Below are 27,250 nucleotides of genomic sequence, written 5' to 3' on the forward strand. Positions count from 1 at the left end.
CCAGGCTCCTCTGTTCATGGGATTCTCTGGAATATAATTGAGTTGAGTGGTTTGCCATGCCCTCTTTTAGGGAATCTTCCTGATCCAGGGATCAAACCTGCATTTCTTACCATTGGCAGTCAGGTTCTTTACCACTAGTGCTGTCTGGTAATAATATTCAGTGATAAAAAGAATATAAAGCCACAAAAGATATGGATGAGTCTTAAATGAATGTTGCTAAGTGCTAGAAGGCTGTGTAAAGGGCTATGTTATGATTCCACTTAGATGGCATTCAGGAAAAGATAGATGTATATATAGAGACAGCAAAAAGATCAATGGTTTCCAGGTTTTTGGTTGATGGGGAAAGGTTTGAATGGGTGAAGAACAGGGGATCTTTTATGATGGTGAAACTATTTGGTATAATATTGTCCTAGTGAGTACATAGCCTTATGTATTTCTCAAAATTCATAAAACCTTATAGCATAAAGAGAAAACCTTAATGTATGCAAATTAAAGATAAATCATTAGGGGGTTGGAGAATCCTAGGATGGAGTTCAGGCTGCAACAAGAGAATCTAACTGTACTACAAGTGTATGAAACAACCTTACTGAAGGAGTTGGGCAAAAAAGTTCCAGGCCTGGGTAACCTTTTTAATGAGTAGATTCTTAAGAATAAAGTCAAAAGGAACTGTATATAACCACTGTATTCTTGTTGATAAAGTCATTTTTCTCCCAAGGTATGGGTTAACAGTTTTGGTATCATTCACTTCAGTTCAGTCACTCAGTCGTGACTGACTCCTTGCGACCCCATGAATCACAGCACGCCAGGCCTCCCTATCCATCACCAACTCCCGGAGTTCACTCAAACTCATGTCCATCGAGTCGGTGATGCCATCCAGCCATCTCATTCTCTGTCGTCCCCTTCTCCTGCCCCCAATCCTTCCCAGCATCAGAGTCCTTTCCAGTGAGTCAACTCTTCGCATGAGGTGGCCAAAGTATTGGAGTTTCAGCTTTAGCATCAGTCCTTCCAATGAACACCCAGGATCGCTCTCCTTTAGAATGGACTGGTTGGATCTCCTTGCAGTCCAAGGGACTCTCAAGAGTCTTCCCCAGCACCACAGTTCAAAAACATCAATTCTTCGGTGATCAGCTTTCTTCACAGTCCAACTCTCACATCCATACATGACCACTGGAAAAACCATAGCCTTGACTAGATGGACCTTTGTTGGCAAAGTAATGTCTCTGCTTTTTGGTATCATTAGATACATAAATTGGAATTGAACAATTAAGTATTGGATGATGGGTGGTAAGAAGGACTCAAGTTTGTTACTGTTTAATTGATTATAGATAAGCAAAGAATGATCCATATGGTAATGAATTAGGGTATGAACTCATGTTTAGCTTAATATGGATGCAGATAGATTCACCTAGAAATTTTCAGTGGGAAGAAACTCCAACCAAGAATACTCTCTACCCAGCAAGACTCTTTGTCAGATTTGATGGAGAAATCAAAAGCTTTCCAAGCAAGCAAAAGTTAAGAGAATTCAGCACTATTAAGTCAGCTTTATAACAAATGATAAAAGAGGTTCTCTAAGCAGGAATCAAAAGTGAAGGAAAAGACCTACTCAAAATAAACCCTAAACAATTAAGAAAATGGTAATAGATCATACATATCAATAATTACCTTAATGTAAATGGATTAAATGCACCAAAAAAAGACATAAATTGGCTGGGCAGATGAAAATATATGCATGCATGTACTTCCACTTACCATCAGTTCAGTTCAGTTCAGTCTCTCAGTCATGTCCGACTCTTTGAGACCCCATGAATCACAGTACTCCAGGGCTCCCTGTCCACCATCAACTCCTGGAGTTCACTCAAACTCATGTCCATCAAGTCAGTGATGCCATCCAACATCTCATCCTCTGTCATCCCCTTCTCCTCCTGCCCTCAATTTTTCCCAGCATCAGAGTCTTTCCCCGTGAGTCAACTCTTCCCATGAGGTGGCCAAAGTATTGGAGTTTCAGCTTTAGCATCAGTCCTTCCAATGAACACCCAGGACTGATCTCCTGTAGAATGGACTGGTTGGATCTCCTTGCAGTCCAAGGGACTCTCAAGAGTCTTCTCCAATACCACAGCTCAAAAGCATCAATTCTTCGGTGCTCAGCTTTCTTTATAGTCCAACTCTCACATCCATACATGACCACTGGAAAAACCATAGCCTTGACTAGACAGACCTTGGTTGGCAATGTAATGTCTCTGCTTTTTAATATGCTATCTAGGTTGATCATAACTTTCCTTCCAAGGAGTAAGCGTCTTTTAATTTCCTGGCTGCAGTCAACATCTGCAGTGATTTTGGAGCCCAAAAAATAAAGTCTGACACTGTTTCCACTGTTTCTCCATCTATTTCCCATGAAGTGATGGGACCAGATGATCTTAGTTTTCTGAATGTTGAGCTTTAAGCCAACTTTTTCACTCTCCTCTTTCACTTTCATCAAGAGGCTTTTTGGTTCCTCTTCACTTTCTGCCATAAAGGTGGTGTCATCTGCATATCTGAGGTTATTGATATTTCTCCTGGCAATCTTGATTCCAGCTTGTGCTTCTTCCAGCCCAGCATTCCTCATGATGTACTCTGCATATAAGTTAAATAAGCAGGGTGACAATATACAGCCTTGACGTACTCCACTTACCATATCACTCTACTTAACCCTCTAAATTGTGTGTAATTATTTTATATTGTTATGTTAATTATGTTTCCATTACAGCTTGTAATTATGGTTCTCTTTTATCTTTTGTCTGGCTACTGATTGAGAAGTTTTCATAGATATGTGTGTATATAGATATAGTACACACACATGCATTTCTTAATCTGTCAACTGAGAAAGCCATATTCTGGTAGTAAGCAACATTCTCAGATTTGTTTCTAATACTATTCTCCAATAAAGAAACTGAGGCTCTGTGAAAAAATGCTTGGTAATAGGTCTGGGGCAGGAATACACAAGAAGATCCTAGAGTAACTTGCAGGACTAGAAAGTAAGGAAGTTTATCATCAATTTTACTTGAGGGTTACAAAAGTAAACATTTGTATATGAAAACTGACAGATTGTTTAAAAACAAAATGCAACATTTGTATGATTTTTCATTTCTTGCTGTGCTATGCTTAGTTGCTCAGTGGTGTCCAACTCTTTGTGACCCCATGGACTGTAGCCTGCCAGGCTCCTCTGTCCATGGGGATTCTCCAGGCAAGGAGTGGGTTGCCATGCCTTCCTCTAGGGTACTTTCCCAACCCAGGGATTGAACCCAGGTCTCCCGTGTTGCAGGCAGATACTTTACCGTCTGAGCTACCAGGGAAGCCCTTATTTCTTGCAGTGGCTGCTAATATCTTCTCACCACCTACCCAGGTTTTACCAAGACCTGCAGGGATATAGTTATGTGTATTTGTAGTTATGTTTCTCAATTTCTGACTTAGAAGAAGAATCTCAATGACAAAAAAAAAGAGAAGCACTGCTCTAGTCTGTTGTATAGTGTCAAGCTTTCTAAAGGTTGACAAGGTGTTCAGTTCAGTTCAGTCGCTCAGTCGTGTCCGACTCTTTGCAACCCCATGAATTGCAGCATGCCAGGCCTCCCTGTCCATCACCAACTCCCGGAGTTCACCCAAATCATGTGCATCAAGTTGGTGATGCCATCCAACATTTCATCCTCTGCTGTTCCCTTCTCCTCCTGCCCCCAATCCCTCCCAGCATCAGGGTCTTTTCCAAAGAGTCAACTCTTCCCGTGAGGTGGCCAAAGTATTGGTTTCAGCCTCAGCATCGGTCCTTCCAAAGAACATCCAGTACTGGGCTCCTTTAGGATGGACTGGTTGGATCTCCTTGCAGTCCAAGGGACTCGCAAGAGTCTTCTCCAACACCACAGCTCAAAAGCATCAATTCTTCGGTGCTCAGCTTTCTTTATAGTCCAACTCTCACATCCATACATGACCACAGGAAAAACCATAGCCTTGACTAGACGGACCTTTGTTGGCAAAGTAATGTCTCTGCTTTTTAATATACTATCAAGGTTGGTCATAACTTTCCTTCCAAGGAGTAAGCGTCTTTTAATTTCCTGGCTGCAATCAGCATCTGCAGTGATTTTGGAGCCCCAAAATCTAAAGTCTGACACTGTCTCCACTGTTTTTCCATCTATTTCCCATGAAGTAATGGGACCAGATGCCATGATCTTAGTTTTCTGAATGTTGAGCTTCAAGCCAACCTTTTCACTCTCCTCTCACTTTCATCAAGAGGCTTTTGAGTTCCTCTTCACTTTCTGCCATAAGGGTAGTGTCATCTGCATATCTGAGGTTATTGATATTTCTCCCAGCAATCTTGATTCCAGCTTGTCCTTCTTCCAGCCTAGCGTTCCTCATGGTATAAGTTAACTGAATATAAGTTAAATAGGCAAAGTGACAATATACAGCCTTGACGTACTCCTTTTCCTATTTGGAACCAGTCTGTTGTTCCATGTACAGTTCTGACTGTTGCTTCCTGACCTGCATACAGGTTTCTCAAAAGGCAGGTCAGGTGGTCTGGGATTCCCATCTCTTTCAGAATTTTCCACAGTTTATTGTGATCCACACAGTCAAAGGCTTTGGCATAGTCAGTGAAGCAGAAATAGATGTTTTTCTGGAACTCTCTTGCTTTCTCCATGATCCAGCGGATGTTCGCAAATTGATCTCTGGTGCCTCTGCCTTTTCTAAAACCTACTTGAACATCTGGGAGTTCACGGTTCACATATTTCTGAAGCCTGGCTTGGAGAATTTTGAGCATGACTTTCCTAGTGTGTGAGATGAGTGCAATTGTGCGGTAGTTTGAGCATTCTTTGGCATTGCCTTTCTTTGGGATTGGAATGAAGACTGACCTTTTCTAGTCCTGTGGCCACTGCTGAGTTTTCCAAATTTGCTGGCATATTGAGTGCAGCACTTTCACAGCATCATATTAGTAGCACTTAAATCTTACCTGAAACAGGTGAAGGTGATGGGGAAAGTGGGTTGTATTGTTAATGCTCTGTAGAATGGAAGGATAGAATTGTACTAAGAATGTATTTTACACTGGCATCTTGATGACTTGGTGTGATTTTTTTAACTACAGGACAGATCTTCTTGGGTGCCTTGTACACTGTCCTGATGCTCTGTGTGACTTGTAGTGTCAGCATGTCATGGGAAGAAAAAAAATGACCAGTCTTACTAATAGAAGTAGTGATTAATTTCTTTTCAGCTTTCTCATTGCTGCTTTACAGAAACAGAAACAGACAGTTATTCCTTTTTTTGCTTTTTAGATGAAGAAACTCTCAACTCCCTATTAGTCTTTCTTTTCTCTAAAATTAGAGTGAAACTTCCTGGTAGAAAAGTATCCTATTTATATCCATACTTCATTATCTTCCAATGATTTATTCTCTGAGTCGTAAAGAAAAAAAAAGCCATAAGGAGAAAACAAGTTTCCCATGTTCCATAGTCACCCAGACAGCTTCAGGGAGACTGCCAGAGCAGCCCACACTTCAGCCTTGAGTTCATCAGGGCTTGCTCTGGTCTGGGCCCTACCTACCAATGTGAAATGTTTAATTGGGGTTCTAGGAGCTCGACTGGTATAAAAAGCACTGTAGCCCTTCAGCTAATCAACTTCTGTGTTTCCTGTAGCCCCTGATGAAAAATGACTCACTATGCAGTGTAAGAAGATATGTGATAGAGCATCGTACTTCCCACAGTGGAACGTGGTCGGAAGACGCGGGAAATCACACTAGACTCACTTTCCGCTGGACAGAGCAAGCACATTCTGTTACGGTTCTGGCCATCAATTCCATTGGGGCTTCTTCTGCAAATTTTAATTTAACATTCTCACGGTCTATCAGCAAAGGTAAGAAAAGGTATAGGGTATTAAACCTGCGCTCCTTTAATATTTAATCTTTGCAAACCCCTCCCATTCTAAATGATCTTCCAAGAAGCCTACGATTCTCTGAATCAATCTCTTTTTTACCTTTTATCTCTGTTTTGTCTAAAAAATAATTTAAGAGTATATCCTGATTATGTGATGTGGTCCTTGGGTTTTCACACGGTAGAACATGGTAGAACATTGTTGAAATAGTACTATAATAAATGTGAATGTTCTGATAAATCTATTACTTAAAACTTCTGGGCCAGTGCAGGTTGTCGGTGAATGAATCTCTCTTTCTCTCTTTATATACGTATATTCATATGCATATAATGTGTCCATATACACACACACATATATGAATAGGTAAAATACACATGTGTGCATCATATATACTACATGTATATATGTGATAGTATAACATTAGGTAGGTACAAGTAATTGCTTAGATTTGAAAATAACTTGCATTTCATTTAATATGTGATGAACCCTCATTTATTAATTTTGATATATTTGATTAATCAAGGAATTAAGAACCACTTTATATAGGAGCTTGTAGCTTGTATAGTATATTCAAAGTACATTTTTTGATGAAAAATTCAAATTTCACTTCCCTCTACTAATCATGTACCTTCCTGAAATATTTGCTTATTGCTTTACTTCAGTTCAGTTCAGTTCAGTCGCTCAGTCCTGTCCGACTCTCCGCGACCCCATGAATCACAGCACGCCAGGCTTCCCTGTCCATCACCAACTCCCGGAGTTCACTCAAACTCATGTCCACAGAGTCGGTGATGCCATCCAGCCATCTCATTCTCTGTCGTCCCCTTCTCCTCCCGCCCCCAACCTTTCCTAGCATCAGAGTCTTTTCCAGTGAGTCAACTTATGTGTCCTATTCTTTTTTTAAAATCTCAGTATACTTTCTACCTTTTCTAGAGTATTTTATATCCTGCCTTGTATTGTGATTACTTGTGTACATATAGTGTAAACTTTATGTAAGTTTCACAGCACTTGCACTGTATTTTACACTACAAATATTTTGAATCAGTATATTCTATTAATATAAATATTTGTTTAATGCTGCACTATGCTCAGTTCAGTTCAGTTCAGTTCAGTCGCTCAGTCGTGTCCGACTCTCCGCGACCCCATGAATCACAGCACGCCAGGCCTCCCTGTCCATCACCAACTCCCGGAGTTCACTCAAACTCATGTCCACAGAGTCCGTGATGCCATCCAGCCATCTCATTCTCCGTCGTCCCCTTCTCCTCCTGCCCCCAACCTTTCCCAGCATCAGAGTCTTTTCCAGTGAGTCAACTCGTCGCATGAGGTGGCCAAAGTATTGCAGTTTCAGCTTTAGCATCAGTCCCTCCAATGAACATCCAGGATTGATCTCCTCCAGAATGGACTGGTTGGATCTCCTTGCAGTATAAGGGACTCTCAAGAGTCTTCTCCAACACCACAGTTCAAAAGCATCGATTCTTCGGCGGTCAGCCTTCTTCACAGTCCAACTCTCACATCCATACATGACCACGGGAAAAACCATTGCCTTGCTAGGGGGTAGAAATTCCAATGTGGGTAAAATTATAATGGTCTCACAGAGTTCAATAGATGAGACAGACTTTAATCAAATAATCATATAAGTTAATGCCTATTTACAAACTGAGATGCATGTTCCTAGGAAAGGAATGTAATTTTATAAAAGAAAAAAAATAGGAGCCTAAACTAGTATTGAGGGTCAGAGAAGTTTTCTTGAGGATGCTGTATAGGAATTGAACTTCCATGAAAGGTGGGAAGAAGAGCAACCCTGAGAGAGGAACAGTCTGACCACAAATCCTGTGGTCCAGGAGAGGACATGAAGGAGGATCACCAGGGGCGTGTGTGTGTGCAGAAAAGCCGATAAATGTGCTGAGACACGGCCCTTAGGGGATTGTAGGCATGATGAGAATTTTGTCCTCACTTGTGGAAGTCTGGAGGCTTTGAAGTGGGACTCTGTGCAGAGGGTGTTAAATGATTAGTTTTGTGCTTTGAAAGCATGATTCCATTAGTGGGAGAGAAGAGTTGGGGGGAATTAGGATGATTAATCGGAGAAGACAGTGGCACCCTATTCCAGTGTTCTTGCCTGGAGAATCCCAGGGACAGAGGAGCCTGGTGGGCTGCTGTCTATGGGGTCGCACAGAGTCGGACACGACTGAAGTGACTTAGCAGCAGCAACAGCAGCAGGATGATTAATAGGCTTGTACATTACTACAGAAGAGAACATCTTTTGACCATATCCAAAAATTTCTTCTTTGAATTTTAGGTAGAATCTTATATTTATCATAGCATATATTTCCACATCTGCTTATATGACTTCTGTGATACAAAAATAATTGCCGTGTTTTCTATTTATTTGTGTAAATATCTGCTTTCTCTTCCTTCTTCCTTTTTCACTAAGTTTAATGTTCCTAAAGACAATTTGGAGATTTTTATTAATTTTGAAGTTAAACATAAATTTCCTTCTTTTCCCCTCAGTAAATGTTGTGCAGTCACTCAGCGCTTACCCTTTAAACAGTAGTTGTGTGATTCTTTCCTGGATGCTGTCTCCCAGTGATTACAATCTGATGTATTTTATTCTTGAGTGGAAAATTCTTAATGAAGACAGTGAAATTAAATGGCTTAGAATCCCTTCCTCTGTTAAGAAGTATTATGTCCACGGTAAGCTTACTGTATTTTGATAAGTTTTTCCTATGGGTTAATATGACCCTACAGATTATTAATTCAAATAACACAGTCAGTTAATGAAAACTTCAAAAATATAGATGATACATCTTATTACCTTTAATTCTGTCACCTTGTCACCAGCATTTAATTCTATTTCATTTGTTTTTCACTTAAATATTTATAGTTGTAATCATATTGTATCATTTATAACTTTTCTTCTGGTTGGTTCCTTTGATATATCACAAACATGTTTCTATTTTATCCCCAATCCTTTAACCATTATTAATGATTATATAGCATTTTATTACAAAATATACTTAAACCATTTAATTATTTGAGAACATTTATGTTGCTTCCAGTTTAACTTTTTTAAAAAAAAATGAATTTTAATGGCTTTTGATATCTACTGCCAAATTGTTTTCCCAACTTGTATACCAACTTATGATGTCATTAGTAATGAGTGGGAGGGTCAGGCTGAAGGTCTGATTAATAATTTCCCAAAAGTAGACCAGTTACCCTGTAAGGTGATTAAAGTACAAAATGTAAGTGCACAGTACAGAATCTCCAAGTCTGAGTAAGCTTTAAGCAGGGAAGCTAAGGATTGCCATAGTACTATTTACAATGTCATCCCAAAGGCTCATACTTTTCATTCCAAAGACCCTAGAATTTAGCATCAGAGTAAAGAGAAACTAATGACTGATGGAGAACTAAATTCAGTTCATTATTACTGTTGTCCAGGTGGTTACTCTGTGCTTCAAAGGGATTTATCTCTCGTGGAGTAATATTTGTGTGTCTTTAGCATTTGTGAAAATGATAGATCACCGATAAATCCATTTTGAGCTTTGCTATGGAGATGGTCATCTTCCATACATCTAGACACCTGGATATGTACAAAGGTTCCTGGTCCCCACTCCCAAGTTCTTTACATAGGATCTCCTAAGACTTTAATCTCCCAACTCCCTTGAATAGGGAAGCTGAGTAAACTGAATTCCTATAGAAAGGGAATATTGCTGGTTTTGATCTTGTGGGAAAAGAGGCAGAGCAGATTGTCCTGGAAAGGGAAATGGAACAATTCATACACCCCGAACTTGAACAAACTGACTGTTGCTGTAACATGCCTTTGAAAAATTGTAATTTTCTATCTCTGGGTAAGATTTTTAAAACATTATTTGGAAAATTATTGGTGTTACTCAGAGAATTTAGAGTGCTCAGATTGTCTTTGAAACTCCCCAATTATATTTCTATCCATAGATCAGTTTTCAATCCAGTTTCAATAAATCATCAGTTTTATATGCATGAAAATATGAGTCACTTAAAACTTTTATATAGATTTCACTCATTAATATTAATTCAGTAGGGATGACTCTTTAAAATATTTTTCTCTCCTCAGATCATTTTATCCCCATTGAGAAGTATCAGTTCAGCCTTTACCCAATATTTACAGAAGGAGTAGGGAAACCGAAGATAATTAATAGTTTTGCTCAAGGTAAAAATTTTTACTTTTAGTTTCCTTTTACACAGATATGTGGTTTCTTCCTTAGTTAGCAATAATGCTGCCATCTGATTATTCTCTTTCTGATGGAATCATGGAAGAGCCCAGAGTCTTCTGTAGATGTGTCATGGGTGACTGTGTTAAGGATATATGGTTCCATGGTGTCATTAAGAATAATCAGGCATGATATTGTGTTCCTGTATTGGTAAGTAACACTTTCAGCCTCAAATTGAGTAGAAAGTTGATTGTTGTTTGGTCGTTAAGTTGTCTCCAACTCTTTGCAACCCCATGGACTGCATCATGCCAGGCTTCCCTGTCTTTCACTATCTCCCAAAGTTTGCTCAAACTCATGTCCATTGAGTCAGTGATGCCATCCAACCATCTCATCCTGTTACCCCCTTCTCCTCTTGCTGTCAATCTTTCCCAGCTTCAGAATCTTTTCCAGTGAGTCTGCTCTTCACATCAGAAAGTTGATGGAAACAAAAATGGAAATACCCAGCTATGCCACAAAATATATCATCATAAAGCTTAATTGAAAAAATAATAATTTGCTGCACAATTAATATAAACACACCTACCCCAAACAATAAGCTTTGACTTACTTTTGGAGTCTTTAAATTTTCATCATCTTCTAAAGGAAATTTTTTCTGAAAATAAAACTGGAGAGACAGTTATAGAAAAAAGTTCATTGGGTATCATATTTCTGATTCATCTTACTGTACTTGGAGTGGGAACAGTTTGATTTTACTATTATTTTTCAGGTTGTTTTAAAATCTAAGTGACCCAATAATGAAGTTTCAAGAGAGAAATATTTTACTTGGTTTTAGAAGTAAAATAATTATATAACTTCATTCATGTATTGTTTAACAAATATATATTGAACACTGTTCTAAACATGGGGATTGAATATTGAACATCAGTCTGTGCCCTAAATGGAGCTTAAACTCCAGTACTCAAATGACAGACAATAAACAAATAATATAGTGTCATAGAGAAATAAGTATATGAAGTAAAAATAAAAGTAAAATGAAGGGATAGAGTTAAAATGTGGTGCTTTAGTGTGTGTGTTAGTCACTCAGTCATGTCCTACTCTTTGTGACCCCATAGACTTTAGCCCACCAGGCTTCTCTGTCCATGAAATTTTCCAGGCAAGAATACTGGAGTGGTTTGCCATTTCCTTTTCCAAGGGATTTTCCCAATTCAGGAATTGAATACAAGTCTACCCACACCCTTGGTGATGGACAGGGAGGCCTGGCGTGCTGTGATTCATGGGGTCGCGAAGAGTCGGACACGACTGAGCGACTGAACTGAACTACCCACACCTCAGGCATATTCTTTACTGTCTGAGAAGTAATGATGGCCAAAAAATGATGGTCTTTTTCTCTAAGGAGGTGATAAGTCCTACAAGGACAAAGGGGAAGAACATTTGAGCAAGGGAACAGCAAGTGCAAAGACCCTGAAGAGTGAGCTTGCTTGGTGGTCCAAGAAGCAACAAAGAAGTCAATGAATCTGAAGTAAGCAAGATAGAAGTTGATGGGTCTTGTAGATTGCCTTCTCCAGAAGCAGATGACTGACACAGAGAGCCATCATAACAACTTTAATTGACACTTTGACTCATATAATTGAAAAGTGATCAAGTGGAGAGAGCTGGCAAATAAATACTTCTGAGAAAATATTTTGCTACATTCCGTTCAGTTCAGTTGCTCAGTCGTGTCTGACTCTTTGCGGCCTCCCTGTCCATCACCAACTCCCAGAGTTCACTCAAACTCATGTCCATCGAGTCGGTGATGCCATCCAGCTTTCTCATTCTCTGTTGTCCCCTTCTCCTCCTGGCCCCAATCCCTCCGAGCATCAGAGTCTTTTCCAGTGAGTCAACTTGTCGCATGAGGTGGCCAAAGTATTGGAGTTTCAGCTTTAGCATCAGTCCTTCCAATGAACACCCAGGACTGATCTCCTTTAGAACGGACTGGTTGGATCTCCTTGCAGTCCAAGGGACTCTCAAGAGTCTTCTCCAACACCACAGTTCAAAAGCATCAATTCTTCAGTGATCAGCTTTCTTCACAGTCCAACTCTCACATCCATACATGACCACTGGAAAAACCATAGCCTTGACTAGATGGACCTTTGTTGGCAAAGTAATGTCTGCTTTTTAATATGCTGTCTAGGTTGGTCATAACTTTGCTTCCAAGGAGTAAGCGTCTTTTAATTTATGAGAAGCATAATTCTGAACAAAATAGTAATTATTTTATGATCAAAGCTATACTTATAGCTTTCTGATTTTTGTATCTTTAAAGGTCATTCAGATTTATGATGAAATCAGAAAAAGGTCTGTTATGATTTTTGATACAAAAAGATATTACTTCCTCAAGATTCTGAGTTGTGTGAATTTTTTCTTTTTCAGATGATGAAAAACACCAGCATGATGCAGATCTATATGTAATTGTGCCAATAATAATTTCCTCCTCAATCTTATTGCTTGGAACATTGTCAGTATCACATCAAAGGTATTGTATGTAGTGTTAAAAATCTCAAGCATATTTAAACCATTTTAAACCCAAATCAGAAATACTAAAATATGCTAAATATTTTATATGTATTCAGTATACAATAAGATGGCATAAGAAGAAAAAGTATTCCTTATTTCAGGAATCCACACAGCATTTTGCTAGCACACATAAGCCTCAGGGAATAAATTAGATTTTTAACAAATATATATACATTCATGAAATAACAAGCTTATAACAGAAAAACCTAGGCAGTATATTCTTAGAGGTGATAGGAATGGCTTTCGGAATTGTAAATCTAGGTTGAGGACTTTAAGTTGTGAAGATTTATTTGGAACAGTCAATTCACTTATGGTCAGTAGGCATTCTGCTTTTTAAATTTTAGCACTGTGAGGCTCCATTCTGTCTCATTTGAACTACTTGAATGGTTCTTCATGTGCCCCATCACTCTGTGCTGAGAGGTCCAGACCACTGAGGTTATTTCACATGTGGCAAATCTCTACAGAAATTTTTGTCTTCTAGCAGTGAAGAGGGAAAAGTGATTTTAGAATCTGAATTTGTCTTCCAATCAAGTGAGCTGATGGGGCCTGTGCAAAGTATTTAGCACAGGGCTGGGCATACAGTTTTCAATAAATGCTAGCTATTTTTTTATTATTATTATAGTGGTCATTAACGTTGGTCTAGACAGAAAGTTGGTAGAAATCTTCCTGGGATAGCATATGGAAGTAAATTTGATCTTACTGTGGCATAACCAGTCTGGTAGACTTAGTTTCTAGTTGTTCGCTTATTAACTGTTAACATTTTCAATGTGAATGTTCTCCAATTCTAATGCCTTGTTTATCCTTTGTAGAATGAAAAAGTTATTTTGGGAAGATGTTCCAAACCCCAAGAACTGTTCCTGGGCACAAGGACTTAATTTTCAGAAGGTCCTTTTTTCAATTTTTTTTTAACCCCAAGTATATACTGTTTCATTTTAGATGGCTGTATACCTTTTAGAATTCAAACATTTTTAAGGTTCAAAACTTTTTTTTTAAGGATAAGGTTTAAATTTTATTTTATTCAATTCATCTTAATATGAATCTAATTTGTTGTTTATTTTCATGGATAGGAAGATGCAGGGATTTGAAACCAGGACAAAACAAAATTCAATAGGAAGTTTATCATCTGAATTAACAATATATATACCTTTCTTCTGTGTCATGGTATATCATAAAACAAATATTAGATTATTAGGGTCAAATCTGATGGAGAACAAATATTTATATATACTTTTTGGGTATAAATTGATTGTCCTTTGGGAAAGGCTTGAATCAATATTTTTAACCCTTGTAATTATCTTCATAATTACTTAAGTCAATTTAAAACTACATAATCCTTTCCTAAAACACCAAAATCTGAAATGCAATTATCATAGTAAAGCATACATTTATGAAGATAGCTCCTTTCAAGCTACTTATGAAACAATTAGTCAACTCTAATAATTTGCACTTACATCTATAATAGATTTTCTCAGAAAAGTCTAGAATTTAACAAAGATATCATTAATTTCCCGAGTTTTCCTTGAAGCAGGGTTGGCTTTCTACCTATAAAACTGGGAAAATAGAATTCAGTTTTCATGGCAAAATATCTAAATGTTTTGAACAATAATCATATGGGGGTTATTCAGTCTCAATAATTGTGTCATTGTAGTCACTGTTCGGAGAAGGCAATGGCAACCCACTCCAGAACTTTTGCCTGGAAATCCCACGGATGGAGGAGCCTGGTGGGCTGCAGTCCGTGGGGTCACTACCAGTTGGGCACAACTGAGCGACTTCACTTGCACTTTTCACTTTCCTGCATTGGAGAAGGAAATGGCAACCCACTCCAGTGTTCTTGCCTGGAGAATCCCAGGGACGGGAGAGCCTGGTGGGCTGCCATCTGTGGGATCGCACAGAGTCGGACACGACTGAAGCGACTTAGCAGCAGCAGCAGCAGTCACTGTTACAAGTCTTCAGTGGTTTCTTTTTAGCTGCAAGATCAAGTATAGTCCTTTTAAGCTGTTCTCAATGACTTCTCTCTACAATCTGTTATCAATTTATATATTCCATTTTTCCTGTCCATGGGCCTTAGTCATGCTGACACTATTTCTCTTACCTCTACAGACCCCTCTATGTCAATGAATAGTTTGCTGTAAGCTCTTCTTTCCCCAAAACTTCTGTGAACAAATGTAGTTCAGAACTCTGTTTTCAGAGCATTTTATTATTTCTTGTGAAGAGTGTTCTAAGTTCTAGGGCTATATTTTAAGACCACATATGTTATTGAGCTCCTCCTGCTAAATGCAAAATACTAAAGTCAGTATTCACAAAAGAATTAACAAAATGCTGATATCTTATAATATGTCCATTTATTTATGTGTAGATCATTGAGATACATATTCTTACATTCATTAAGACTTTTATTTCAATTCTTGGTATCTTAGTTTCCTCTCCTGTAAAATGAGGTTTAATAGAACTTACCTCATTGAGTTGTTTTGGAGAGTAAAGAAGATGGTACTTCCAAATAGTGGTGTCTCAATAAATTATCATTATATTGCATATTTACATGTTTTACATTGTTATTCTTTCAGTTACCCCATGGAATAAATATTAGCATCTCTATTTATAGAAGGAAAAAAAGTAAAGCGTATACTGGTTAGGTAACTTGTTTTAGAGTCTGACTTAGTTTACTAATTTGTCTAATTTTAAGCCTATTAGTAATTGTTCTCTCTGACTTTCCTTTTTTTTGACCATGCCCCTTGGTGAGAAATATGCTTTACCTTGCAACCTAGTAAATGTATAGATATAAATCGTATGCATTTGCAGTGCCCTCTATCTTCAAAATTTTATTTCATTTAAAAAATACTGGTTACAACCCTCTAACTTTCATTCACATACTAATGAATATGATTTGCAATAACAAAATCAGTGCTCTACAGTTTACCAATGAACAAGTGAGTGAACAAAATAAGTAATATTGTGGGCAAAACAATGCAAGGAACTAACTTGTAGTCTTTCAGCAGAAGAGAGAGTGTTTTATCTTCAGACATGTTAGCACTGTAGTTTCTTTTTTTAAAAATTTTTATTGGAGGCTAATTATTTTACAATATTATATTGGTTGGTTTTGCCATACATTGACATGAATCCGCCCCGGGTGTACATGAGTTCCCCCTCCCGAATCCCACTCCTACCTCCCTCCTCCCCTTATCCTCCCTCTGGGTCATCCCCACATACCAGCCCCGAGCATCCTGTAACATGCATCGACCCTGAACTGGCGATTCATTTCACATATGATAATATACATGTTTCAATGCCATTCTCCCAAACCATCCCACCCTCACCCTCTCCCACAGAGTCCCAAAGACTGTTCTATACATCTGTGTCTCTTTTGCTGTCTTGTATACAGGGTTATCATTTGCATCTTTCTAAATTCCATATATATGCGTTAGTATATTGTATTGGTGTTTTTCTTTCTGGCTTACTTCATTCTGTATAATAGGCTCTAGTTTCATCCACCTCATTAGAACTGGTTCAAATGCATTCTTTTTAATGGTTGAGTAATATTCCATTGTGTATATGCCAAAGCTTTCTTATCCATTCGTCTGTAGATGGACATCTAGGTTGCTTCCATGTCCTGGCTATTCTAAACAGTGCTGCAATGAACATTGGAGTACATGTATCTCTTTCAATTCTGGTTTCCTCGGTGTGTATGCCCAGGAGTGTGATTGCTGGATCATATGGCAGTTCTATTTCCAGTTTTTTGAGGAATCTCCACACTGTTCTCCATAGTGGCTGTACTAGTTTGCATTCCCACCAACAGTGTAAAAGGGTCCTCTTCTCTCCACACCCTCTCCAGCATTTATTGCATGTAGACTTTTGGATAGCAGCCATTCTGACTGGTGTGAAATGGTATCTCATTGTGGTTTTGATTTGCATTTCTCTGATTATGAGGGATGTTGAGCATTTTTTCATGTGTTTGTTAGCCATCTGTATGTCTTCTTTGGAGAAATGTCTGTTTAGTTCTTTGGCCCATTTTTTGATTGGGTCATTAATTTTTCTGGAATTGAGCTGCAGGAACTGCTTGTATATTTTGGAGATTAATCCTTTATCCGTTGCTTCATTTGCTATTATTTTCTCCCATTCTGAAGGCTGTCTTTTCACCTTGCTTATAGTTTCCTTTGCTGTGCAGAAGCTTTTGATTTTAATTAGGTCCCATTTGTTTATTTTTGCTTTTATTTCCAATATTCTGGGAGGTGGGTCTTGGAGGATCCTGCTGTGATTTATGTCAGAGAGTGTTTTGCCTACGTTCTCCTCTAGGAGTTTTATAGTTTCTGGACTTACATCTAGCTCTCTAATCCATTTTGAGTTTATTTGGGTGTATGGTGTTAGGAAGTGTTCTAGTTTCATTCTTTTACAAGTGGCTGACCAGTTTTCCCAGCACCACTTGTTAAAGAGACTGTCTTTTCTCCATTTTATATTCTTGCCTCCTTTGTCAAAGATGAGGTGTCCATAGGTGCGTGGATTTATCTCTGGGCTTTCTATTTTGTTCCATTGATCTATATTTCTGTCTTTATGCCAGTACCATACTGTCTTGATGACTGTGGCTTTGTAGTAGAGCCTGAAGTCCAGCAGGTTAATTCCTCAAGTTCCATTTTTCTTCCTCAAGCTTGCTTTGACTATTCGAGGTTTTTTGTATTTCCATACAAATTGTGAGATTATTTGTTCTCAGTTCAGTTCAGTCGCTCAGTCGTGTCCTACTCTCCGCGACCCCATGAATCACAGCACGCCAGGCCTCCCTGTCCATCACCAACTCCCGGAGTACACTCAAACTCATGTCCACAGAGTCAGTGATGCCATCCAGCCATCTCATCCTCCATCATCCCCTTCACCTCCCGCCCCCAACCTTTCCCAGCATCAGAGTCTTTTCCAGTGAGTCAACTCGTTGCATGAGGTGGCCAAAGTATTGGAGTTTCAGCTTTAGCATCAGTCCCTCCAATGAACATCCAGGATTGATCTCCTTTAGAATGGACTGGTTGGATCTCCTTGCAGTATAAGGGACTCTCAAGAGTCTTCTCCAGCACCACAGTTCAAAAGCATCAATTCTTCAGTGATCAGCTTTCTTCACAGTCCAACTCTCACATCCATACATGACCACGGGAAAAACCATTGCCTTGACTAGACGGACCTTGGTTGGCAAAGTAATGTCTCTGCTTTTTAATATACTATCAAGGTTGGTCATAACTTTCCTTCCAAGGAGCAAGCGTCTTTTAATTTCATGGCTGCAGTCAGCATCTGCAGTGATTTTGGAGCCCAAAAAAATAAAGTCTGACACTGTTTCCACTGTTTTTCCATTTCCCATGAAGTGATGGGACCAGAGGAGTTCTGTGAAAAATATCGTTGGTAGCTTGATAGGGATTGCATTGAATGTGTAAATTACTTTGGGTAGTATACTCATTTTTACAATATTTATTCTTTAAATGAATACTTTACTGTAGTCATTGGTTATCTCTAGTAGTTTTCTGGTAGATTCTTTAGGGTTTTCTGTGTAGAGGATCATGACATCAGCAAACAGTGAAAGTTTTACTTCTTCTTTCCCAATTTGTATTCCTTTTATGTCTTTTTCTGCTCTAATTGCTGTAGCCAAAACTTCCAGAACTATGTTGAATAGTAGTGGTGAGAGTGGGCACCCTTGTCTTGTTCCTGACTTTAGGGGAAATGCTTTCAGTTTTTCACCATTGAGGATAATGTTTGCTGTGGGTTTGTCATATATAGCTTTTATTATGTTGAGATATGTCCCTTCTATTCCCACTTTCTGGAGGGTTTTTATCATAAATGGATGTTGAGTTTTGTCGAAGGCTTTCTCTGCATCTTTTGAGATAATCATATGACTTTTATTTTTCAGTTTGTTAATGTGGTGTATTACGTTGATTGATTTGCGGATATTGAAGAATCCTTGCATTCCTGGGATAAATCCCACTTGGTCATGATGTATGATCTTCTTAATATGTTGTTGGATTCTGATTGCTAGAATTTTGTTAAGGATTTTTGCATCTATGTTCATCAGTGATATTGGCCTGTAGTTTTCTTTTTTTGTGGGGTCTTTACCAGGTTTTGGGATTAGGGTGATGGTGGCCTCATAGAATGAGTTTGGAAGTGTCCCTTCCTCAGCAATTTTCTGGAAGAGTTTGAGTAGAATAGGTGTTAGCTCTTCTCTAAATTTTTGGTAGAATTCAGCTGGACTTTGTTTGCTGGAAGATTTCTGATTACAGCCTCTAGTTCTGTGCTTGTGATGGGTCTATTCAGATTTTCTATTTCTTCCTGGTTCAGTTTTGGAAAGTTGTACTTTTCTAGGAATTTGTCCATTTCTTCCAGGTTATTCATTTTATTGCCATATAATTGCTGATAGTATTCTCTAATAATCCTTTGTATTTCTGTGTTGTCGGTTGTGATCTCTCCATTTTCATTTCTAATTTTATTGATTTGGTTCTTCTCCCTTTTTTTCTTGATGAGTGTGGCTAGTGGTTTGTCAATTTTATTTACCTTCTCAAAGAACCAGCTTTGTTGATTTTTGCTATGGTCTCTTTTGTTTCTTTTTCATTTATCTCTGCCCTAATTTTTACGATTTCTTTCCTTCTACTGACCCTGGGGTTCTTCATTTCTTCCTTTTCTAGTTGCTTTAGATGTAGAATTAGGTTATTTAGTTGACTTTTTTCTTGTTTTTATTGCGGTGTGCCTGTATTGCTACGAACTTCCCCCTTAGCACTGCTTTTACAGTGTCCCAGAGGTTTTGGGTTGTTGTGTTTTCATTTTCATTCATTTCTATGCATATTTTCATTTCTCTTTTGATTTCTTCTATGATTTGTTCATTATTTAGCAGCGTTTTTCAGTCTCCATATGTTGGCATTTTTAATAGTTTTTCTCCCGTAATTGAGATCTAATCTTACTGCACTGTGGTCAGAAAAGATGCTTGGAATGATTTCAATTTTTTTGAATTTACCAAGGCTAGATTTATGGCCCAGGATGTGATCTATCCTGGAAAAGGTTCTGTGTGCGCTTGAGAAAAAGGTGAAATTCATTGTTTTGGGGTGAAATGTCCTATAGAGATCTATTAGGTCTAACTGGTCTATTGCATCATTTAAAGTTTGTGTTTCCTTGTTAATTTTCTGTTTAGTTGATCTATCCATATGTAAGTGGGGTATTAAAATCTCCCACTATTATTGCATTGTTGTTAATTTCCCCTTTCATACTTGTTAGTAATTGTCTTACATATTGCGGTGCTCCTATGTTGGGTGCATAAATATTTATAATTGTTATATCCTCTTGGATTGATCCTTTGATCATTATGTAGTTTCCTTCTTTGTCTCTTTTCACAGCCTTTGTTTTAAAGTCTATTTTATCTGATATGAGTATTGCTACCCCTGCTTTCTTTTGGTCTCTGTTTGCATGGAATATCTTTTTCCAGCCCTTCACTTTCAGTCTGTATGTGTCCCTCGTTTTGAGGTGGGTCTCCTGTAGACAACATATATGGGGTTCTTCTTTTTGTATCCATTCAGCCAGCCTTTGTCTTTTGGTTGGGGCATTCAACCCATTTACGTTTAAGGTAATTATTGATAAGTACGATCCCGTAGCCATTTTCTTTATTGCTTTGGGTTCGAGTTTATACACCCTTTCTGTGTTTCCTGTCTAGAGAAGATCCTTTAGCATTTGTTGAAGAGCTGGTTTGGTGATGCTGAATTCTCTCAGCTTTTGCTTGTCTGTAAAGCTTTTGATTTCTCCTTCATATTTGAATGAGATCCTTGCTGGGTACAGTAATCTGGGCTGTAGGTTATTTTCTCTCATCACTTTAAGTATGTCTTGCCATTCCCTCCTGGCCAGAAGAGTTTCTGTTGAAAGATCAGCTGTTATCCTTATGGGAATCCCCTTGTGTGTTATTTGCTTTTTTTCCCTTGCTGCTTTTAATATTTGTTCTTTGTGTTTGATCTTTGTTAATGTGATTAATATGTATCTTGGAGTATTTCGCCTTGGGTTTATCCTGTTGAGGACTCTCTGGGTTTCTTGGACTTGGGTGATTATTTCTTTCCCTATTTTAGGGAAGTTTTCAACTATTATCTCCTCAAGTATTCTCTCATGGTCTTTCTTTTTGTCTTCTTCTTTTGGGACTCGTATGATTTGAATGTTGGAGCGTTTAACATTGTCCCAGAGGTCTCTAATATTGTCCTCATTTCTTTTAATTCGTTTTTCTTTTTTCCTCTCTGTTTCATTTATTTCTACAATTCTATCATCTAGCTCGCTGATCCTGTCTTCTGCCTCTGTTATTCTACTGTTTGTTCCCTCCAGAGTGTTTCTGATCTCATCTATTGCATTATTCATTGTATATTGACTCTTTTTTATTTCCTCCAAGTCCTTATTAAACCTTTCTTCCATCCTCTCAATGCTTTTCTCCAGGTTATTTATCTGTAACTCCATTTTGCTTTCAAGATTTTGAATCATTTTCACCATCAAAAATCTAAATTCTTTATCAGGTAGATTCCCTCTATCTTCCTCTTTTGTTTGTGTTGGTGGGCATTTATCGTATTCCTTTACTTGCTGGGTATTTCTCTGCCTCTTCATCTTGCTTATATTGCTTTGCTTGGGGTGGCCTTTCCCTCTTCTGGCTGTTTGTGGAGTTCTCTTTATTATGTGGTTTCCTCGCTGTGTGTGGGGTTGGATGGGTGACTTGTCAAGGTTCCCTGGTTAGGGAAGCTTGTGTCTGTGTTCTGGTGGGTGGAGCTGTATTTCTTCTCTCTGGAGTGCAATGTAGTGTCCAGTAATGAGTTATGAGATGGGCTTGGAGTGACTTTAGGCAGCCTGTATATTGAAACTCAGGGCTGTTTTCCTGTGTTGCTGGAGAATTTGCGTGGTATGTCTTGCTCTGGAACTTGTTGACCCTTGGGTGGTGCTTGGTTTTAGTGTAGGTATGGAGGCGTTTGATGAGCTCCTATCGATTAATGTTCCCTGGGGTCAGGAGTTCTCTGGTGTTCTCAGGATTCAGGCTTAAGCCTCTTGCCCCTGGTTTTTGGTCTTATTCTTGGAGTAGTCTATAGACTTCTCTATCTGTCATTTCCAAGGTGGTTCCCTCTGTTTTAGCTTCTGTTTGCTGGTCTCTTCAGTGTCTAATTTCCACCCTGATACTAGGGGGCGGGTGGACACTTTTTAAGGCTCAGTTGTTCAGTCCTGTTCTGGGAAGGGAGGAACGCTGCAGACAAATATTTCTGGCGTCTGTGGGGAGTGCTCGGAGCATCTCGGCCACACTGGGTTTGCCCTGCTCACAGTGCGTGTGTTGTCCCAGTCTACACTGCACAGGCTCTAGGTTGCTCTGCTGAGAATTGTCCGAGGCCGGTACTGGGTTGTATGCACTTCCCAGGTCTGAGTGTCTCAAGTTCAGTTTCTCGGGTACTCCACAAAGGCACGGACTTGGCTGGGTCTGCGTTTTGTGCCTCTCCCGGTCCGAGCAGCTCAGGGAACCAGGTGTTTGGCGAGCGCGGTCGCTGCGACTTATCGCCTCCCCAGTCCCTGCCACTCAGTTTTCTGGGTGTACAACCGCGCACCTTCTCAGGCATATATCAACCGGCCCGAGCCCAAGAAGTCTTGATTAGCAACAAGCCTGCCTGCAGTTTGTATCAGATGCCTTTCTGGGGCCTCGGTTGCCCCCTCCGGATCTGGCTGCCCTCCCTGCCTGTCTCAGCGGGGGATGGGGGATGGGCCAACCGCAGCTGGCTCGCTTTGCTCAGTCCTTTGTTCTATGAGCAGGGCTGGCAGAGTCTTAGGTTAGAGCTTTCCGCCTTTTCGTGGGGAAGCTATCCCAGTCTGCTTTGCTATCCCCTGTTAGATCTCTCAGATTGTTCTCGCAGCATTCAAGCCCAGTCCTCTCTCTAAGCAGTTCAGCCGGCTCCTCCCTGCCCAGTCCCCGCTTGCTAATGGCGTCTGCAGGCATCTGCGCTGCTTCTCCGCTGGGAGTTACCGTTTGGCGGGTAATCTGTGGGTTTTAATTATTTCTTTCTTTTTTCCTCCTGGTTATGTGGCCCTCTGAGGTTCCAAGGCTCGCCACAGACTAGCCAGTGAGAGTGTTTCCTGGTGTTTGGAAACTTCTCTCTTTTTAAAGCCTCCCTTCCCGGGACGGAGCTCTGTCCTTCCCTCTTTTGTCTCTCTTTTTATCTTTTATGTCTTTTCCTACCTCCTTTTGAAGACAATGGACTGCTTTTCTGGGTGCCTGATGTCCTCTGCCAGCATTCAGAAGTTGTTTTGTGGACTTTACTCCACGTTCAAATGTTCTTTTGATGAATTTGTGGGGGAGAGAGTGGTCTCACCGTCCTATTCCTCCACCATCTTGTTCCTTCTCCTCAGCACTGTAGTTTCACGTACTTACATGCATACATTGTCTTTACAGAAAGTTCACTTTGCCTGAATCTAACCAGCCCCACACCCGTACACTTCTCAGCCATGCCCTTACTGTGAGCGATAGAATCTCCTTTCATTAAAACACGCCTGGTGATTTTTTCCATTAGTAAAATATTCCTCTTCTTTCTCTTCCATTATGAATTCTTACAGTGACATTTATTGTAGTGATAGTGACATTTCAGCCATGTATATTTATTTGTCATTCATTCATTCCTTTGTTCTACAAGCACATAATGAGAATGAGTATTTACATGTAAGTTTAGGATGTTGCTAGGCTCTGGGAAGTTTTTAAGATATCGTTCTTACCATCTAGGCAGTGACAGGGAGGTCATAGAGGAATGACTAGTTAAAAGCAGTATAGAATGAGCTTGTCTTCTTTTTTCTCTCTAAAATTATTTATTCATTTATAATTCAATCATTAATTCATCCCATGCATTTATTCAAGGGATATTTATTGAATAGTTATCCTAATGCCAGCACTCATCTTGGCCTTGGGGTTAAAATGGTGGGAAAATAAAATCTCTTGGAGTGTACAGTCTATGGGAAAGATAAGATTAATCAGTTTATAGCTGAAATAATTATATGTGTTATATATAATGTATATATTATGATAATATTACAAACACTAATAATGATAAACGTGTTGTGAAATAAAGGGACCAAGTGCTGAGTGTATTATGTGGGATGGGGGTGGTGAGTGAGTGAAGGTAAGAAAGTGACAGTTGAGCTAAGATCTGGAGGACGAACAGTGATCAAGTAGGATTTGTGATGGAGGGTGAAAGCCCATGCAAGTCCACCTGTGAAAACAAAGCCCTGTGGTAGGAAGGACCTTAGCATATTCACAAACTGAAAATAGGGAGGTTAAAAGTCAAAGAGTAAAAAGAAGACTATTTTCTTAAATACTGAGGTTTTTTTCTTTGAATATGAGAGGAGTTTTGTAAAAAAAAATCGAAGTACTTATTTAACTAAAAATGTAAACACTTCACTGTGTCAGTATATATAAATTCTGGGAATAACAATCCTGCTGTCTCAGAGAAGCTGAAACACTCTGTCTTCAAAATGGTAAGCTCTGAAATCTCTATGAACCACCAGAAATAATGGCTTCTAAGTGTTTACCAGGTCAGGGAAATGGTCAGGCCCACCTCAGCAAAATGTAGTTTGACCCTGCATCAAGTTTTTCCATTTTCCAGGAAATGCTGGACACAAAAGAATGTAGAGTGAGTCAGGGACTCTAGCCTACACGCTACCCCGCTGTGTCACATAGCTCCCTGAGGGGGAGCGTCATGCCACAGCAGATCACCTGGCAGACATGTGCAACAGACAGGGTTATTACCACATGTCCCCAGGTTCTGGTAAACTGAGAAAGTGTGAAGAATTTCTAAGTAGGGTGGGTGAATGACATTATTTGTAAGACTGATTTTCTTTTTTTACTTTTGCAAATATTGGACTTTAAAATCTTGTAAAATATTTTTTAAGCATAACTAGCCCTCAAGTACACAGTTTATTACCTGGCTTAACGGGTACTCAGTTAGGATTAAATCAGTTTTTGGAATGTATCAGGAATATTTAAAGAGTAAAGAAGAATGTAATTTCAAAGGTTTTACTGATAATAAAAATCTAATCTTCTAAAATTCAATAACTTCTTAAAATCTCACCTTCTACTTTAATCTCCTAACTAAAAGTACATTTTTGGGGGACAAATAATACAGTATAATTCACATTATATTTCTAAAGAGGACAAGACAATTTACTATCTGCTCCAAACTTTCATATTCATATTATTTTATTTAATTTGGTCATAGACCTAATAGCTTTATATTTTCTGATTACAAAACTGAGGCACCAAGTGGCTCAGCAGCTTGTCTTGATCAGACAGCCTGTAGGTATGAAAACCTTGAATAAACTCAGGTTCATTGTACTCACATTGATACCCTTCCCATCAAGTCCATATTAACAATGGATTGCTTAGTATACTTAATGTCACTAAACTGTGCACTTAAAAATAGTGGAAATAATAAATTTCATGTATATCTTAACACAAAAAAATTGGCAAAGAATATGAATAGACATTTCTACAAAGAAGATGTACAAATAGCCAATAAGGAAAAATAAATATATGGTCATTGTGATTAGGGAAAAATTAGGGAAATGTAATCCAAAAGTACAAAATAGCACTTTATACTAGCTAGGATGGTATAATAAAAACGACAGGTGATAAGTGTTGGTGAGAATGTGGAGAAGTTAGAACTTTCCTGTACTGCCAACATGAGCGTTAAAATGGTGCAGCCATTTGCTCTTGATTTTTCTGGCAGGTCACCTTTGTATTTCTAAAAATAAGATACTTATGCCATTATGAGATGTAAATATGTAGCAACTTCTGGCTGTAATGAGGATTTACTTATACACATACTTTTTTGCCCCTTCTTTCCCCATGCTGTTACCATATCATATTGTTTGTCACTTTTTCTTCAGTTCCTTCAATGATCAGTCTATAATCTCAGGATAGTCTTCTAAAACTCCATTTGTTGTTCCATGAAATAGAGACTGTTTCTTAGAACCCTCCCCCCCTTTATTAAAATAAAGACTTTAGTCCTCTTACCTTTCCCTCCATGTCTCTTGCCACTTCCCAAACTTTGTCAACTGTAACTTTACATTTTCACCCAAGTCAGGGTCGATAGCATGTTCTGTGCTATAATTTGTCTGGAGTTAATTTTAAAAAGAAAGCCCAATAAACTGTATTTTCATTGTTATGAGTTTATAAATATTGTTCCTTGCAGAACCAAGTAATATAATGTGATTGTATTACCATACTTTGTGGTTCCAATGACACAACATAGTTAAGAAAATATATTTTAGAAATATGCCACCCTGTTGATCTGAATTTTGTCAAATTTTAATTGGCCTCATTTTTAATTTTTATGTTTTGTTTTGTGTTTGTTTTGCTTTTTCTAGAGCTTCTATTTACTTCTTAAATTTTTTTTTTTTACCTTCTGTGTACTGTTATTGGATGTGCATCTTCACTGGAGACCTGTTCCCCAGGCACTCTGTCCAGGAAATCCTCTATCCTCCTACTGTGATCGGGATTAGGCCTTTTCTAGCATTACTACAAGCCATCCTCTGAATTTTCCCTTAGCTGGTTTCTAGTCGGGGGATGCAATGCAGGAGACCCTGCTTTGATTCTGGTGTCAGGAAGATCCCTTGGAGAAGAGAAAGGTGGTTTCTAGTGGAAAACTGTTCTCTAGACTTTTTTTTCTTCCGCTTTTTTGATTAACTACTTCCTTACATAACCTGCCAGGAAATATTGTGTAAGTTGAAGTCTCTCTAAGCCTGAAATTCTTTTTATTGTGCCTTCCTTTATTGATATTTTGGTGGAATAGCAAGTTCTAGGTTGACAAGCCTTTCCAATAAAACTTTGAGACAATTCCTGCCTTATCCTTTAGCGTCTGGTATCACTTCTGAGAAGTCTAGTGCCACTCTGATTTTTACTCCTCACTGGTATCATGCAGTGTTCTTGCTTTTAATGTATTATCCCTGTTATTGATGTTCTAAAATTTTAGTGATAGGTCTAAACCTATTTAGGAAGATTCATTTTCATTTAACTTTGTTCTTGTTTGAAGACATTTTTTATTCCAATCTCCTGTCAATTCTAAGAAATTATCTTGTTTCTTTGATAACTTCCTCTCCTCTTATTTCTTTGGATCCTCTTTATAGAATATATATTAGGTGGATGTTGGACCCTTTGCATAGATCTATACTTCTTATCTCTTCTCTAATATGTTCTGTTTCTTTGTCTTTTTTTTTTATGTTTGAGACCTTGCCATACCCTGTTCCTTCAGTGCTTCTACTGAACATTTGCTGTTTATAGTTGTAAATTTCCAACTCTTCACTTTCAGTGTATCCTGTTCTGACTTTATGCATGCAATATTTTCTTCTAAAATACCAATTCAGAGGATCATTCTTTGTTTCAAAAATTCTCTTTTCTTTTATTCCTTGAACTCTCTGTTTCTGCTTGGATCATATTCTCCTCCTGTTTATCTTGGCTTTTTAAAAACTCTCACACTTTCCACACAGATGTGGCAATCCTTTGTTTTTCTTTCATGTTTAAGAAAGGGATTGCTGCCCTGAATGGGTCAGAAAGGGCTCTGCTAGATGAGGAAAGACATGCTCATAGACACCAATACTCCTCAGCTGCTAGATTCCTCCCCAGATAATTTTTCAATTACTTTTG

At 38.7% G+C, this 27,250-nt stretch overlaps 1 protein-coding gene across 1 annotated transcript in view; it reads left to right on the forward strand.

The window, feature by feature from the left end:
* The window catches only part of LEPR (leptin receptor), a 111,805-nt gene that overhangs the window by 76,923 nt on the left and 7,632 nt on the right, over nt 1-27,250 (forward strand). The window contains exons 15-19 of the mRNA XM_088835360.1: nt 5,647-5,863; nt 8,387-8,569; nt 9,966-10,061; nt 12,469-12,571; nt 13,422-13,497. Of these exons, the coding sequence (XP_088691486.1) occupies nt 5,647-5,863; nt 8,387-8,569; nt 9,966-10,061; nt 12,469-12,571; nt 13,422-13,497 (675 nt within the window). The remainder of the gene's footprint in view (nt 1-5,646; nt 5,864-8,386; nt 8,570-9,965; nt 10,062-12,468; nt 12,572-13,421; nt 13,498-27,250) is intronic.

Source organism: Moschus berezovskii, chromosome 4, assembly GCF_049115385.1.
Source record: "Moschus berezovskii isolate FMDL1 chromosome 4, NW_MosBer_1.0, whole genome shotgun sequence".
Taxonomy (NCBI): Eukaryota; Metazoa; Chordata; class Mammalia; order Artiodactyla; family Moschidae; genus Moschus; species Moschus berezovskii.